The 18,103-nt window shown below is 43.5% G+C and overlaps 1 protein-coding gene across 2 annotated transcripts in view; it reads right to left on the bottom strand.

Moving 5' to 3' along the window:
• Window positions 1-18,103, bottom strand: part of CCPG1 (cell cycle progression 1) — a 95,995-nt gene that overhangs the window by 63,307 nt on the left and 14,585 nt on the right. For both annotated transcript variants that reach the window (XM_077263775.1, XM_077263776.1), the window contains exons 2-5: window positions 15,989-16,053; window positions 14,339-14,453; window positions 14,178-14,257; window positions 1,117-1,384 (exon numbers count right to left, since the gene is read on the bottom strand). In XM_077263775.1, coding sequence (XP_077119890.1) covers window positions 1,117-1,384; window positions 14,178-14,257; window positions 14,339-14,453; window positions 15,989-16,048 — 523 coding nt within the window. In that variant the 5' untranslated portion in view covers window positions 16,049-16,053. The remainder of the gene's footprint in view (window positions 1-1,116; window positions 1,385-14,177; window positions 14,258-14,338; window positions 14,454-15,988; window positions 16,054-18,103) is intronic.

Below are 18,103 nucleotides of genomic sequence, written 5' to 3' on the forward strand. Positions count from 1 at the left end.
GCCCACTTTATTATTTGGGCCTATATCTGTGTTTCCTCCTCACCCTGCCCATTGCCCAGCCACTGCTAGATGAGTCTGCTGGTACATTGACCCAGACCACTACATTTCCCTTGCACTCTACACAGCCAGAATCTGACCCTGCTGAAAGTCAGGTTCCCCTTCCCGCATACTATACCACCTTACACGGGGACAAAGAGGAAGGTGCAGATGAAAGTGCAAGTTCCTTCATCAGGTGGGGGGGGGGGCATACTTGTTGGCGACGTCACTGGCCCCTCATAGTACGCAAAAGTGTCTCTGCCAGTGGGAGGCGCCACCCGCCGTCATACATACCGCCGTACTATGAGGGGCCCTGTGCAAGTGCCAATACCAACGAGTGGGCCCCCCTGCTTGCTCAGGATCACAGCACTTGCAAAGTTGAAATACTTACCTCTCCCTGCTCCACCGCCGTGACGTAGTCCGCGTTTCCTGGGACCAGGAAAACCTTGAGCCAGCCCTACCCCCCTACAACTTTAGCCAAATGACCCCCAGTTTTCAATGCCTGACTATTATCATAAAGTAAATTAAGATTCACAAGCTTAAGTAATAAGAATTGATGTTTTTGGCATTAAAATGGGCACTGTAGGTGTTTTCCTGTCCTCCACTCACTGCCGACTTTGATTCCCCATTGACTTGCATTGGGTTTTGTGTTTCAGTCGGCCCCCGACTTTATGCAATAATCGGCCAATTTCACCCGACCCGACTTCCGACAAAGTCGGGTTTCGCGAAATCCGACTCGATCCGAAAAAAGTTAAAGTCGCTCAACTCTACTTGGAACGTCTTCTACAGAAATGAAGAGAGAGCCATGTGTGTCCACTCTACCACCCCGGGCCATGTGCTGCAAGTCTCCCGTTGTCAGAGACTGACAGCAGCAAGCTCAGCTCCACCTAGCTGTCATAGTCACATGGCGGCTGTGTAACACAGCCATATCTGCCAGGATAGATAACGGCTCAGTCCCTGGGCTTGCATCAAAGACAGAGACCCGACATATGATGTTATAGTATATAATCTGTGGGGATAGGGTTAAGTCCTACTCAGCGGCAGTCCATTTATCTAACATAATATCAATATGCGACTTACCAGATTCTGGCTGGGTGAAGGTGTACTGGCTACTAGAGGAAAAGCTCATGTTAAGATCGTTGCTTCCAGACAAGGCTTCTGGAATCTCCTCCACTTCTTCATTGGGTCCAACTTCATCCACTTTGGGGGTTTCCAGAGTAACAATGTCAGAGTCATCGCTAACAGCCTCACAATGGCTGTCCTCACCAAAAGCGCCCTCATCACCAGGAAGGTCTTCATGTACAAGTGAGCCATCAGGTTTTGTGCATGGGCTGTAAGAAGTCAAAAGCTGCCAAAAATAACAGAATAAAGTCTGTGACAAAGAAAAATTACCAACACATCATATTTAATGTAATGCCTGAGAGGAGCAGTGACCACTTCAGATATAACTGCCTTACTAAACAACTGTATTGCCAAGGAAATTGTGGAGCACCTTTTCTTATAACTCTGTAGTACCCGTTCCTCTGTTACGTCCCCTGGAAATTCACTGATAAATTGACAAATTGTGTTACCAATTGGGGGGTGTTCCTACACAGATCAACATAGTCAGCTCCAGATACTACAGCGAAAGGTTGTTTAGGGACACCCCAACTATTAACACCCAGTTGTCAATACAGAATCCTTGTACTGAGCAAAGAACCAAGGGGAAAAAATGGAGCCACGTCTCATCTACAAGATACCTTTTACAAAAAAAGCTCAGAAAGGATCACACCTTGAGCCGAAACGTTGCAGGAGCCCATACTGGCTAGTAACCCACCATATAAGAAGGAGTGCTTTCCTCTTTTTTGTATTATATTGATGATCGGTCTCACACACGCACGCATGCATGCACGCACGCATGCACGCACGCACACACAGTGACATGTGAAAGTTTGGGCACCCCTGGTCAAAATTACTGCTATTGTGAACAGTTAAGCAAATTGAAGATGAAATGATCTCTAAAGAGCCTAAAGTTAAAGATGACACATTTCTTTTGTATTTTAGGGAAAAAATAACAAAAAAAAATATTATATTATATATAGATAGATAGGGTGGGCCATTTATATGGATACACCTAGATAAAATGGGAAAAAAATTAAGTTGGATCCAAAATGGCTGATTTCAAAATGGCCGTCATGGTCACCACCCATCTTGAAAAGTTTTCCTTCTCCCATATACTAATATGCCTCAAACAGGAAGTTGATATCACCAACCGTTCCCATTTCATTTAGGTGTATCCATATAAATGGCCCACCTTGTATATATAATTTTTTTTTTCATCTTTTACATTTTAAAATAAAAAAAAAATTATAAAATTGGAAATTACAAAAAGTAAAATGCAAAAGTTTGGGCACCTTTGGAGATTTGTGTTCTCAGACCTTAATTAGCCTGTTAGGGTTATGGCTTTTTCACTATTAGGAAAGGCTAGGTGATGCAAATTTCCCAGCTTTATAAAAACTCCTCTAACCTTGTGCCAAAAAACAACAGCCATGGGTTCTTCTAAGCAGATGCCTAGAAAAATCAAAATGAAAATGGTGGAGGCCCACAAAGCAAGAGAAGGTTATAAGAAGATAAAAACGCTTTGCTAAGTTGCCCTTTCCTCAGTTTGAAATTCAATTACGGTAAGAAATGGCAGTTAGCAGGAACAGTGACATTTTTAGTGAGAGCTGCTTGTAGGATTGCTAGAGGCGCAAATTAGAACCACCGCTTGACTGCAAAAGATCTTCAGAAAGATTTAGCAGACTCTGGAGTTGTGGTATATTGTTCTACTATTCAGAGACACCTGCACAAATAGAACTTTCATGGAATAGTCATCAGAAGAAAACCTCTCCTGCATCCTAACCATAAAATTCAGTGTCAGAAGTATGCAAAAGAACATCTAAACAAGCCTGATGCAATCTGGAACCAAGTCCTGTGGACCAATGAGGTTACCAACTCTTTGGGTCACAATGAGCAAAGGGTAAGTTTGGAGAAAAAAGGTTGCAGAATTTCTGGAAAAGAATATCTTGCTAACCATTAAACATGGGGGTTAGGGGAGGGGAATCAATCATGCTTTGGGGTTGTGTTGCAGCTAATGGCATGGGGAATATTTCATGGGTAGAGGGAAGCATGGATTCAATGAAATTTCAAAAACTTCTTGATGCAAAAGTAATATCATCTGTAAAAAAGCTGACGTTGAAAAGAGGATGGCTTAAACAAATGGATAATGATTCTAAACACACGTCAAAATCAAGAATAGACTACCTCAAGAAAGTGCAAGCTGAAGGTTTTACAATGACCCTCACAGTCCCCTGATCTGAATATCACTGAAAATCTGTGGCTAGACCTCAAAATAGAAGTGCATGCAAAACGGCAACAGAATCTCACAGAATTGGAAGAAATCTAAAAGGAAGAATGAATGAAAATCACTCAAACAAGAATTGAAAGACTTTTGGCCAAGTACAAAAAGCATTAAGCGGTGATATGTTTATAAGGGGTGCTACTAGGTAATAAGCATGCAGGGTGCTCAAACTTTTGCATCAGCCCATTTTCCTTTTTGTAATTTTTAACCCCTTTCCAACATCAGGAGTAATAATACGCCGATGTCGACACCCTCCCTTTGATGTGGGCTCTGATGGTGAGCCCACATCTTTTTCGGCACATGTCAGCGGTTTTGAATTGCTGACAGGGGCCGCTAACAGCCGCAGGAGTAATCGCGATCCACCAGCGGCTGTTAACCCATTAAATGCCGCGGTCAAACTCTGACAGCATTTAACACGTTTCCGGCAAGCGCGTCGGAAATCCCGCCAATTGGCGCCCGTGTCACATGACTGAGGGTCGCCGATGGGTTGGCATGACAACCCGAGGTCTCCAGCAAACCTCTAGGGTTGTCACAGCTGGATTGCTATGAGCGTCGCCTGGTGGTCGGCTCTCATAGAAAGTCAGCAATTCTGCTGTATGTAGGCTATCTGATCATCGCCTGTATGTAGCAGAGGCGATAGGGTTATGGCAGCTTCTAGTTTCCCATGGTGACTATTGAAGAATGCCAAAAGTAAAAAAAAAAAATAATAATAATGTTTTTAACCCCTTCCCGACATTTGACGTACTATCCCGTCGAGGTGGGGTGGGCCCGTATGACCGCCGACGGGATAGTACGTCATAGCCGATCGGCCGCGCTCACGGGGGGAGCGCGGCCGATCGCGGCCGGGTGTCGGCTGCATATCGCAGCTGACATCCGGCACTATGTGCCAGGAGCGGTCACGGACCGCCCCCGGCACATTAACCCCCGGCACACCGCGATCAAACATGATCGCGATGTGCCGGCGATGCAGGGAAGCATCGCGCAGGGAGAGGGCTCCCTGCGGGCTTCCCTGAGCCCCCCGCAGCAACGCGATGTGATCGCGTTGCTGCGAGGGTCTTACCTCCCTCCCTGCCTGCTCCAGACCCGGATCCAAGATGGCCGCGGATCCGGGTCCTGCAGGGAGGGAGGTGGCTTCACAGACGCCTGCTCAGAGCAGGCACTGTGAAGCAGCCTGTACTTCTCGCAGATCGGTGATCTGTCAGAGTGCTATGCAAACTGGCAGATCACCGATCTGTATTGTCCCCCCCTGGGGCAAAGTAAAAAAGTAAAAAAAAAAATTTCCAAATGTGTAAAAAAAAATAAAAAAAAATATTCCAAAATAATGAAAAAAAATATATATATTATTCCCATAAATACATTTCTTTATCTAAATAAAAAAAAAAAAACAATAAAAGTACACATATTTAGTATCGCCACGTCCGTAACGACCCAACCTATAAAACTGCCACACTAGTTAACCCCTTCAGTAAACACCGTAAGAAAAAAAAAAAAAAAACGAGGCAAAAAACAACGCTTTATTACCATACCGCCGAACAAAAAGTGGAATAACACGCGATCAAAAAGACTGATATAAATATCCATGGTACCGCTGAAAACGTCATCTTGTCCCGCAAAAAACAAGCCGCCATACAGCATCATCAGCAAAAAAATAAAAAAGTTATAGTCCTGAGAATAAAGCGATACCAAAATAATTATTTTTTCTATAAAATAGTTTTTATCGTATAAAAGCGCCAAAACATAAAAAAATGATATAAATGAGATATCGCTGTAATCGTACTGACCCGAAGAATAAAACTGCTTTATCAATTTTACCAAACCCGGAACAGTATAAACGCCTCTCCCAAAAGAAATTCATGAATAGCAGGTTTTTGGTCATTCTGCCTCACAAAAATCGGAATAAAAAGCAATCAAAAACGGTCACGTGTCCGAAAATGTTACCAATAAAAACGTCAACTCGTCCCGCAAAAAACAAGACCTCACATGACTCTGTGGAGCAAATGTGGAAAAATTATAGGTCTCAAAATGTGGAGACGCAAAAACTTTTTTGCTATAAAAAGCGTCGCTGGTTTCACACTTCCGTTTTTGTCTGCAGCGTTTTTTGCACAAAAAAACGCATGCGTTTTTTCCCTATATTTAACATTGAAAACGCATGCGGTTTTTTTGTACGCGTTTGGTCGCGTTTTCAAACGCATGCGGTTTTTTTCTGCATGCGTTCATTTTCAGAAATACAACCTGCAGTATTTTCTTGCGTTTTTAAGCACATGCGTTTGTTTGCGTTAAAAACGCATGCATTTTTATCGAAAAAAACAGAAAACACACTGAAAAGCCACCCACCACCATCAAGGTGATAAAGGGATCCAAACCCTAACCCTAACTCTACCCCTAACCTCACCCCTAACCGTTTAATGAACATTTTCTGACAGTCATAGTGCCACGTATTTCAGTGCCACGTATTTCAGTGCCACGTATTTCAGTGCCACGTATTTCAGTGCCATGTATTTCAGTGCCACGTATCACGTATTTCAGTGCCACGTGTTTCAGTGCCACGTATTTCAGTGCCACGTATCACGTATTTCAGTGCCACATATTTTAGTACCACGTATTTCAGTTGCACGTATTTCAGTGCCACGTATTTCAGTGCCACGTATTTCAGTGCCACGTATTTCAGTGCCACGTATCACGTATTTCAGTGCCACGTGTTTCAGTGCCACGTATTTAAGTGCCACGTATCACATATTTCAGTGCCACGTATTTCAGTGCCACGTATTTCAGTGCCACGTATTTCAGTGCCACGTATTTCAGTGCCACGTGTTTCAGTGCCACGTATTTAAGTGCCACATATCACGTATTTCAGTGCCACGTATTTCAGTGCCACGTATTTCAGTGCCACGTATTTCAGTGCCACGTATTTCAGTGCCACGTATTTCAGTGCCACGTATTTCAGTCACGTTTAGGGTTAGGGTTAGGGGTAGGGTTAGGGCTAGGGTTGGAGGTAAAGTTAGGGTTGGGGCTAAAGTTAGGGTTGGGGCTAAAGTTAGGGTTAGGGTTTGGATTACATTTACGTTTGGATTAGGGTTGGGATTAGAATTATGGGTGTGTCAGGGCTAGGGGTGTGGTTAGGGTTACCGTTGGGATTAGGGTTAGGGGTGTGTTTGGGTTAGGGTTTCAGGTAGAATTGGGGAGTTTCCACTGTTTAGGCACATCAGGGGCTCTCCAAGCGCGACATGGCGTCCAATCTCAATTCCAGCCAATTCTGCGTTGAAAAAGTAAAACAGTGCTCCTTCCCTTCCGAGCTCTCCCGTGCGCCCAAAAAGGGGTTTACCCCAACATATGTGTTATCAGCGTACTCGGGACAAATTGAACAACAACTTCTGGGGTCCAAGTTCTCTTGTTATCCTTAGGAAAATAAAAATTTGGGGGGCTAAAAATCATTTTTGTGGGAAAAAAAAGATGTTTTATTTTCACGGCTCTGCATTATAAACTGTAGTGAAACACTTGGGGGTTCAAAGTTCTCACAACACATCTAGATAAGTTCCTTGGGAGGTCTAGTTTCCAATATGGGGTCACTTGTGGGGGGTTTGTACTGTTTGGGTACATCAGGGGCTCTGCAAATGCAACGTGACGCCTGCAGACCAATCCATTTAAGTCTGCATTCCAAATGGCGCTCCTTCCCTTCCGAGCTCTGTCATGCGCCCAAACAGTGGTTCCCCCCCACATATGGGGTATCAGCGTACTCAGGACAAATTGGAAAACAAATTTTGGGGTCCAATTTATTCTGTTACCCTTGTAAAAATACAAAGCTGGGGGCTAAAAAATCATTTTTGAGAAAAAAAAAAAAATTATTTTCACGGCTCTGCGTTATAATCTGTAGTGAAACACTTGGGGGTTCAAAGCTCTCAAAACACATCTAGATAAGTTCCTTAGGAGGTCTACTTTCCAAAATGGTGTCACTTGTAGGGAGTTTCAATGTTTAGGCACATCAGGGGCTCTCCAAACGCAACATGGCGTCCCATCTCAATTCCAGTCAATTTTGCATTGAAAAGTCAAATGGCGCTCCTTCCCTTCCAAGCTCTGCCATGCGCCCAAACAATGGTTTACACCCACATATGGGGTATCAGCGTACTCAGGACAAATTGCACAACATTTTTTGGGGTCCAATTTCTTCTCTTACCCTTGGGAAAATAAAAAATTGGGGGCGAAAAGATCATTTTTGTGAAAAAATATGATTTTTTATTTTTACGGCTCTGCATTATAAACTTCTGTGAAGCACTTGGTGGGTCAAAGTGCTCACCACACATCTAGATAAGTTCCTTAGGGGGTCTACTTTCCAAAATGGTGTCACTTGTAGGGAGTTTCAATGTTTAGGCACATCAGGGGCTCTCCAAACGCAACATGGCGTCCCATCTCAATTCCAGTCAATTTTGCATTGAAAAGTCAAATGGCGCTCCTTCCCTTCCAAGCTCTGCCATGCGCCCAAACAATGGTTTACACCCACATATGGGGTATCAGCGTACTCAGGACAAATTGCACAACATTTTTTGGGGTCCAATTTCTTCTCTTACCCTTGGGAAAATAAAAAATTGGGGGCGAAAAGATCATTTTTGTGAAAAAATATGATTTTTTATTTTTACGGCTCTGCATTATAAACTTCTGTGAAGCACTTGGTGGGTCAAAGTGCTCACCACACATCTAGATAAGTTCCTTAGGGGGTCTACTTTCCAAAATGGTGTCACTTGTAGGGAGTTTCAATGTTTAGGCACATCAGGGGCTCTCCAAACGCAACATGGCGTCCCATCTCAATTCCAGTCAATTTTGCATTGAAAAGTCAAATGGCGCTCCTTCCCTTCCAAGCTCTGCCATGCGCCTAAACAATGGTTTACACCCACATATGGGGTATCATCGTACTCAGGACAAATTGTACAACAACTTTGGGGGTCCATTTTCTCCTGTTACCCTTGGTAAAATAAAACAAATTGGAGCTGAAATAAATTTTGTGTGAAAAAAAGTTAAATGTTCATTTTTATTTAAACATTCCAAAAATTCCTGTGAAACACCTAAAGGGTTAATAAACTTCTTGAATGTGGTTTTGAGCACCTTGAGGGGTGCAGTTTTTAGAATGGTGTCACACTTGAGTATTTTCTATCATATAGACCCCTCAAAATGACTTCAAATGAGATGTGGTCCCTAAAAAAAAATGGTGTTGTAAAAATGAGAAATTGCTGGTCAACTTTTAACCCTTATAACTCCGTCACAAAAAAAAATTTTGGTTCCAAAATTGTACTGATGTAAAGTAGACATGTGGGAAATGTTACTTATTAAGTATTTTGCGTGACATATGTCTGTGATTTAAGGGCACAAAAATTCAAAGTTGGAAAATTGCAAAATTTTCAAAATTTTCGCCAAATTTCCATTTTTTTCACAAATAAACGCAAGTTATATCGAATAAATTTTACCTTTAACATGAAGTACAATATGTCACGAGAAAACAATGTCAGAATCGCCAAGATCCGTCAAAGCGTTCCAGAGTTATAGCCTCATAAAGGGACAGTGGTCAGAATTGTAAAAATTGGCCCGGTCATTAACGTGCAAACCACCCTTGGGGGTGAAGGGGTTAAAAATATAAAAAAAAATATAAAACGTTCAAATCAACCGCCCTTTGCCCCATTCAAAATAAAAAAAAAATTTGTTATCACTGCCTTCAGAATCACCCGATCTATCAAAATAAAAATAATTATCCGGATCGCTAAACGGCGTAACGAGAAAAAAAGTCAAAATGCCAGAATTACATTTTTTTTTCGTCACTGCTACATTGAATTAAAATGCAATAACTGGCGATCAAAAGATCGTATCTGCACCAAAATGGTATCTGTAAAAGCGTCAGCTTGGCACGCACGCAAAATACTCAAGCTACTTACCGGTAGCGGTGTTTTTCAGGAGGCCATGACAGCACTAACAAGAGAGGGGATCCGCCCTTCAGGGACAGGAAACCTACAGAGATAAAAGGGCGGCAACTCTCTCCCGCATCAGTTGGATTACAGAGCATGAGAGGACCTCCTTGGTTAGTAGCACATAAGTAATTTATACATTCCACCCTGTGATTAAACTTAAAATTTTATATAGACAAGTGGTGATAAGCCAAACCAGTATGAAGGGAGGGAATATAGGAGTGCTGTCATGGGCTCCTGAAAAACACCGCTACCGGTAAGTAGCTTGAGTATTTATTCAGTCGCCATGACAGCACTAACGAGAGTTTTACAGAGAAAAAGAGTCTCAGGGAGGGACTACTGCTTCCAGCACCCTTCTACCAAACGTGAGATCGGAGGAGCCACCCAGATCTAATCTACAATGCTTAAAGAAAGTAGATGAAGATGACCATGTGGCCGCCTTACATATATCCTCAATCGACACCTGTGACCTTTCCGCCCAGGACGTCGCCATGGCTCGAGGGGAATGAGCTGTTATACCTTCCAGGACTTCTAGGCCACCTGCTGAGTAAGCCAAAGATATCCCTTCCCTAATCCATCTACCTAAGGTGTTTTTGGACACCCTAAACCCTCTCCTGACTCTCTGAAAGGATAAGAACAAAGAACCATCTTTTTTCCAAGGGTCTGTTAAAGTTATATATCTGAGCAGACATCTCTTAACATCTAATGAATGGAGTTTGAGTTCTTTTTGATTTTTAGGATTAGGACAAAAAGTGGGGAAATTTAGCACTTGAAGTCTGTGGAACTTTGACGCTACCTTAGGAAGGTAAAGAGGATCAGTTCTTAAGACTACTCTATCGTCTCTAAACTGAATGTATGGAGGCTGTCCAGAGAGGGCTTGTAAGTCACTAACTCTTCTTGCTGATGTGAGAGCGACCAAAAGAGCTGTTTTAAAGAACAGGACTTTTATAGGAGCAGATTCAATAGGCTCAAAGGGGGCTTCAGTTAAAGCTGTAAGTACCAAGTTTAAGTCCCACGGGGCTAGTTTTTTCTTAACAATGGGTCTCGACCTAGCCGCTGCTTTGATAAATCTAGCAATCCAGTAATTGTTAGCTAAATTACAATTGTATAATGCCCCTAAAGCTGACACATGGACTCTAAGGGTGCTTGTAGCTAGACCCATCCAGGGATCTGGGCTCTCTTCCTCTAATTTCTCTATCCTGAGAAAGGGATTTGACCGAACCTCTGACCTCCTGCCTGACCATCCGTCTCAGGCTGGTAACAAAGTCTGGCATCTCCTCCGCTATCAAATGCTGAATACAAAGTCCCCATAGCTTCTTTATGTGGTTGTCCGGTAAAGGGACTCCACATTCAGCACATTGTCTATGTTTAGTCTTAGTGGACCGTTTCTTTCCCTGACAAATAAGGAGAGAGGGAACATAAGGGGAGACACACATCACCAGGAGACACACATCACCATCACTTACCCCTAGAAAGTAATTGAGTGGTACTGTAGACTGTGGGGGGTCCTTCACAGAAGGTGCGTCATGTTTACGGCTTGAGGATCTACCAGGCTTAAGTTTCTGACTGGTCCTTTCCCTTTCCGGGTGACTACTGCCACTGGACCTTCGCTGGTTAGCCGACACTTGGGGCTCCTCCAAGGAACGAGACTGCTGCTCTGCCGATTGCTGCAGTGCACCTTGCTCCTGAGACTCCATTTTCCAATGTGGATAAGAAGCCTGTAGTAGCCCATAGGGATCTCTTAAATAGCCTGGTCCCCCTCAGGTACCTCCCCCGGATGGGGTCAGCAGGCCAATCCAAGTGAACTGCCTGGTACATAGCACATGGGAGGCCCCTCCCCCACAAGACCGCATCTCCATCGGTACCATCCCCACCTGCTGTGCCGCGTGTCACCCCTAATAGTTCCACCTGCCCAGGAACCGCCAAGCTCCCGTATTCCCCCGTTGCGCTCTACAGGGCACCGCCATATTTACCGCCGCGACCCAACTGCGCATGCGCCAAGCATCATCAGTCCTCGCCAGCTGACACTCACCAGGCCCGCCCCTTCCCGTGCGTCATTTCTGCTGTGTCCGGAACGCCGACCACGCCACCACACGTGCGATACACACCCGGTCCGACCGGAAGAGGACGCCAGCTCCGCCACAGAGTCCCGGAAGACAGGGCCTCCCATATTATACACACCTGTACCTGCGGCGATGGGACACCCAAAGTCAGCACTCCCCCTGAAGGCTGCTTTTTCCTGCTGCTGCCTACCCCACACAGCTCTGTGGTGTGGCAACTCCAGGACTCCGAACAACACCGAGGAAGGGGAGCTCCCGCCTCCTGAATCGGTCTGCCGGGTCTGGGCACAGTCTTCTATCTTCACCTTTCTTCTTAAGGTATGTCTGCAGGGTCCCCTGTCAGGGACAGGAAACCAACTGATGCGGGAGAGAGGTGCCGCCCTTTTATCTCTGTAGGTTTCCTGTCCCTGAAGGGCTGAAGGGCGGATCCCCTCTCTCGTTAGTACTGTCATGGTGACTGAATAAATAAGCCCTGACCCAACCCCAGATCACGAAAAATGGAGACGTTACGGGTATCGGAAAATGGCGATTTTTTTTTTTTTTAAACAAATTTTGGAATTTTTTTTCACCGCTTAAATAAAAAAAGAATCTAGGCATATTTGGTGTTTATGAATTCGTAATGACCTGGAGAATCATAATGGCAGGTCAGTCTTAGCATCTAGTGAATATAGTAAAAGAGCAAAACAAAAAACAATTGTGGAACTGCACTTTTTTTTGCAAATTCACCGCACTTGGAATTTATTTTCCCGTTTTTCAGTACACGATATGTTAAAACCAATGGTGTCGTTCAAAAGTACAACTCGTCTCACAAAAAACAAACCCTCACAAGGCCATATTGACCAAAAAATAAAAAAAGTTATGGCCGTGGGAAGAAGGGGAGCAAAAAACTAAAACGCAAAAATGAAAATATCTCCGGTCATGAATGGGTAAAAATGTAAAAGATGAAAATATATTATATATTTATTTTTTTTGTGCCTATAATACAAAGTAAATGTGTCATCTTTAACTTGAGGCTTTTCAGAAATCATTTTATTTTCAACTTGCTTAACTGTTCACAATAACCATAATTTTGACAAGGTGTGGCCAATCTTTTAAAAGGCAATATACATACATATACATGTGTGTGTTATATACATAGACACATTTACCCACACATGCCATATTTTTTAAAGTCCTATTGTAGTGAAATTGAACTTGTGATCACTTGTCCGTTGGTAAAAAACACTCCACTTACTACTCTGATCTACATCCAACATCAACTGAAAAAGTCTAACAGATGATCAAGTTTTGTACAGATGTCCATGCCAGGCTGGCATTAGCAGCAGAATATGGTCTGAATCAATATTTTTTCCTCAGCTGTTTAAAGTCTGCAGCATATGGCCAGCCAAAGACCCAAGGTTAATAAAATACAGTGCAAGAACGAACATACTTCAGCCAATCCAAGCTTGCCAGCAACCTAAAAGTGACTACATCTGCAATGCTAGACTCCAGCTGATAAAGAGGTTGGTCACTTTGTCTTGTTAGTGCAGCTTTATTCACACACTGACCAGCACTTCTGTCCATACAATGCACTAAGAGAAAGCAGTCAACCCCCTTACAGGGAACCCGTCACCAGGTTTGGCTGATATGAGATACAGCCATCACCTTTCAGGCCCGATATACAGAATTCTATAATGCTGTACATCTGCCCCCAACCCGACCTGTAAGAGAATATAAAGAGCTTTTATTATACTCCTCTGCGGGGCGGTCCAGTCCGAGGGGTGTCTATTATAGAATGCTGTATATCAGGCCTGAAAGGTGGTGGCTGTATCTCATATTGGCCAAACCTGGTGACAGGTTCACTGTAAGTGACACACTTAAAGCACCCCCAACAAAGTTTTTATCCTCAATATACTGCAGTAATCATACTATATAGCACAGTGTACATACAATTGCTCATTTTTTCTTTCTACCCAGCTAATTCTTCTCTTTTCTCTGCTCTATGTAGAAACAGGAAGTCTCTGGTCCCTGCATTTATCATTCCCCTCTCCACCTCCTGACCCAGCTGCTCCCACATTTCCCCCACCCCCCCACCAGGGACTTTTGCAGAGACTCATGAGTCATACAGGGAAAACTGACCTCCTATTTCTACATAGAGCTTAGATGGATTCAGCTAGTCAGTTTTTAATCATGTGATGTAATAGACCTAATGGAAAAGAGAAGAATTAGGTAGAAGGGCAAAATGCCATATAGTATGATGATTGCAATATATTAAGAGAATACACATTTTGATTTGACTGCTTTTTTAACCCCTTTCCGACATCAGGCATACATTTAAACCAATGTTGGACTCCCTCTCTTTGATGTGGGTTCCGTCGGTGAGCCTACATCTTTCCCGGCACATATCAGCTGTTTTGAACAGCTAACATGTGCCCTAACAGCCACGGGTGGAATCACGATGCACCCACGGCTGTTAACCCGTTAAATGCCGCTGTCAAACGCTGACAGCGGCATTTAAAATGCATTTCCGGCGATCGTGCTGGAAATCCGCCCACCGATGACCCTGTCACGTGATCGCGGGTCACTGATGGGTTGGCATGACAACCAGAGGTCTCCTGGAGACCTATATGGTTGTCACTGCCAGCTTGCTATGAGCGCCACCTGGTGGTTGGTCTCATAGCAAGTGAGTAATTCTGCTACATACAGGTGATCTGATCATCATCATAAAGATCCATGATCAGATTTTGATTGAATACGAACATGTGGATAACGCAGTACCTCTTCGGCTCTCTGATGATCTTCTGAAGTAGAGGGCAGATCTTCCACACTTGACACTGTAGCCTCCTTATTGCAGACATCTGCATTGAATACATAGTGTCAGTAGGTACTTGGGTTAGAAGATGTTACCGGCATAAAATACCAAGCATTTAATTTATTACCTGCCAATTCGTCTGTTGAATCTGGCTGCATGTTTTCAGCAAACAAAGAACTGTGTTGTAAAGTGAGGTTTGGGCCTGGCCCGATTTCAGAGTGTAGGGTCTCTATGTCCGAGCCCTAATGCAAACAGAATTAATAGATTAGCAGACATCTGAACAAATCAGAGGGTTTTTTGCACTTTCAATACAGTAGTGTGAAGACTTTAGTCACAACACACCATGAAATGGTCAGGATAAATGATCAAAACCACTAGTAAGCAATCTACTATTCTTCAGGTCAGGAAACAGTCAGCCCCCTGCCCCTCTTCTACAGAGAGGATTATTCACGTTAGCCAGGAAATATCTGTAAGAGGATATTCTAGAATATTTAGATTGTGTGCCCACACTGGCAGGAATACCTGTGAATTCCATTTCTTCTTCCCTACCAGTACATTAGATATAATTATTAGTGATGAGCGAGTGTACTCATTGCTCGGGTTTTCCTGAGCACGCTCGGGTGACCTCCGAGTATTTGTTAGTGCTCGGAGATTTAGTTTTCCTCACGGCAGCTGAATGATTTACAGCTATTAGCCAGGCTGAGTACATGTGGGGGTTGCCTGGTTGCTAGGGAATCCCCACATGTAATCAAGCAGGCTAGTAGCTGTAAATCATGCTGCTGAGGCGATGAAAACTTAATCTCCGAGCAGTCATAAATTCTCAGAGACCACCCGAGCGTGCTTGGGAAAACCCGAGCAATGAGTACACTCGCTCATCACTAATAATTATACATCACTGAACCTCTGTTGGACACCATGGTAATCACGTTGAATGATTAAAGAAAGACCTCACCCTGAAGGTGCAAAATCCCTTTCAATGGTAACTGAGCTACAAATGACATAGGATCTAAAAACAGCTCATCGGCTCAATAATTCATGTAGGCTGTGGGCACGCGCTGCTCGCTATGGGCTGGCTGTGTGCGGGGGTCAGGAATACTCCAGAGCGGTACTATATGCCAGCAGTAGGGCTACCATGGCGATTTAGTACTTGTCACGTTAATGCCATCAGATCCAACATAACAAAATGTGAGATAAAACAATGTCATGTGCCAAAGTAATAGCAAGATCAGTAATTGGAAGATATAATGAATATATCCCTGGAAACACTGTTTTAAAGAGTAACTACATTTTAACTTTTTAATAACTTTATCCAGAAGGGAAAGGCATGAAACTGTGATAAACACTTTATTAGGGAATTTGTCTTCATTACTGTAAAACAAAAACAGATTGCATGCAAGGGGCTTCAAATCACGATATACCTGCAGTCTGTTTGCCAGCCTTCAGCGGCATGGATATCAGAAGGTACTGTACATGGAATCAGGCCCATTAGTCTTTAGCATGGCTTTGTCTAGACCAGTGTTTCCCAAACTCCAGTCCTCACTGCCCCCATATATCAGGTTTTCAGGATTCCCTTAGTATTGGACAGGGTAAGGAATTAATATCAAAGCATCAGAAACTGTGGAGGTTCTCTCACCTCTGCGATCCCAAGGACATCCTGAAACCTTATCTGTTGGGGGGGCCGTAAGGACTGGAGCTTGGGAAACACTGGTCTAGACTAAGTTCGTGTCACAGGTTAAGAAGGTTAACAGTAATGACAGCATAGAGGACAATCATTTACCTCATGGTTGATAAGAGTCCATCCACACGATGATTCACTATCACTTGAGTTTTCAGACATTTTTGCTAAAAAATATATAGAAAATGTAATTAACAATTCCAATTCAGTGATTCATCTTAACTGTGAGACTAGAAGCACCCTGTGCACGGTTTAGGGGGTATTCCCTAAATAGGTTGGGGTTCTGAAATTCTCCATTCATTATACATGGTGGGCCAGAAGAAATGCTAGCACAGGCTTCCAGTATTCGTTATTTCAGATGCTGCACATCTCGTATCTTCACAGCACAGACAATTGCCTTCAGATGACCCCAGAGGTAAGTCTAAGGGGGTCAGATCGGGAGACCTTGGTGGCCATTCAACTGGCCCACGACGACCAATCCACTTTCCAGGAAACTGTTCATGTAGGAATGCTCGGACCTGACACCCATAATGTGGTGGTGCACCTTAGACTTTTATCTTTCGGGTCATCTGAAGGCAACTGTCTATGCTGTGAAGATACGAGATGTGCAGCATCTGAAACAACGGATACTGGAAGCCTGTGCTAGCATTTCTTCTGCGGTGTTGCTATCAGTGTGTCAAGAGTAGGAGAAGAGGGTTGCATTGACAATTCAACACAATGGGCAGCACTTTTAACACATTGTACAAGTGGTCATAAACTTGTAAATAACTCATGAAAAAATTCAGTTACGTTACAACCAAGCACACCATTGTTTTTCTTGTGAAATTCTCAATAAGTTTGATGTGTCACATGACCCTCTTCCCATTGGGAAAAATAAAGTTGGATCCAAAATGGCCAACTTCAAAATGGCCGCCACGGTCACCACCCATCAGGAAAAGTTTTCTCCCTTCCATATACTAATGTGCCACAAGCAGGAAGTTGATGTCACCAACCGTTCCCATTTTATTTAGGTGTATCCATATAAATGGCCCACCTGGGGGTATATTTACAGGTCATGAGGTCAACTAGTTTGGAGGAAGCAATGTCCCACCCAACTAGTCCTGGGTCATTTGCATACGGTGATTGGCAATGTAAAATTTGGTTTGGCACAAATATAAAGGTTGGCCTTGGACAACAAGGACATTATTGGAATGCAGAAAGAAAACTCTAGAGTGTTATGGTGGTGGCTTGGGGGACCTGATAGGTTCTTTATAACTGCTCTCACTCCTCCCAGATTCATATCAATAAAATAACTATGCAATCTAGCAGTGACAAAACACAACACGTAATACAGCTTCCTGTAGAGTAGGTGAAAAGCAGCAGATCATTGCTTGCAACCACATTACTGTCAGTGCAGGTTCCCCACCTTCCAGCAGAACTGGGTGCATTCCTTTAAATATGGAAAAAAAAAACTTTAAAAAAGGTTGGGGAATTAGAAATGTGACATCACACAGTGCACAGAGAATCTATGTATATCATGTCAAAACTTTTTCGCAGTATGGGGTTTATTTGCTTTTTTAGCATTGTAGGGTATGTTCATAGTGAGTTTTTGGAGCAGAAATTCACCAATCAAAACTCATGGTTTTTAAAGCCCTTGTGGTCTTTGGAGTTTCTATATAAAAAAATAAGGTTGAAAAAAAAAAAAATAAATCACTGTGAACATAGCTTTATGCTCATTTTGCAAGAAAAACCCTTAGGGTATATGCACACGCTGCGGATTTTGCTGCGGAACCGCAGCGTTTCCGCAGCTGCAGGTCCGCAGCGGTTTCCCATGAGTTTATAGCACAATGTAAACCCATGGGAAACGAAATCCACAGTGCACATGCTACGGAAAAAAACGCGGGGAAACGCAGCGGTTTATATTTCGCAGCATGTCAATTCTTTGAGCGGATTCCGCTGCCGGTTTACACCTGCTCCAATAGAAAACTGCAGGTGTAAACCCTCAGCGGAAACCGCAATAGAAACCGCGATAAATCCGCAGTAAAAACCACAGCGGTTTTGCACTGCGGATTTATCAAATCCACTGCAGAAAATTCCGCAATGGAATCCGCAGCGTGTACACATGGCCTTAAAGCACCTCTCCAGCAGTCTTCATTTCAGTGCTGGAGAGGTGCAACTAATCTACCGTAAGTTCCCTGACTCTGTAACTATACTTACCAGCCACAGTCTTCAGCTCTT

This window comes from Ranitomeya variabilis, chromosome 5 (genome assembly GCF_051348905.1).
Source record: "Ranitomeya variabilis isolate aRanVar5 chromosome 5, aRanVar5.hap1, whole genome shotgun sequence".
NCBI lineage: Eukaryota > Metazoa > Chordata > Amphibia > Anura > Dendrobatidae > Ranitomeya > Ranitomeya variabilis.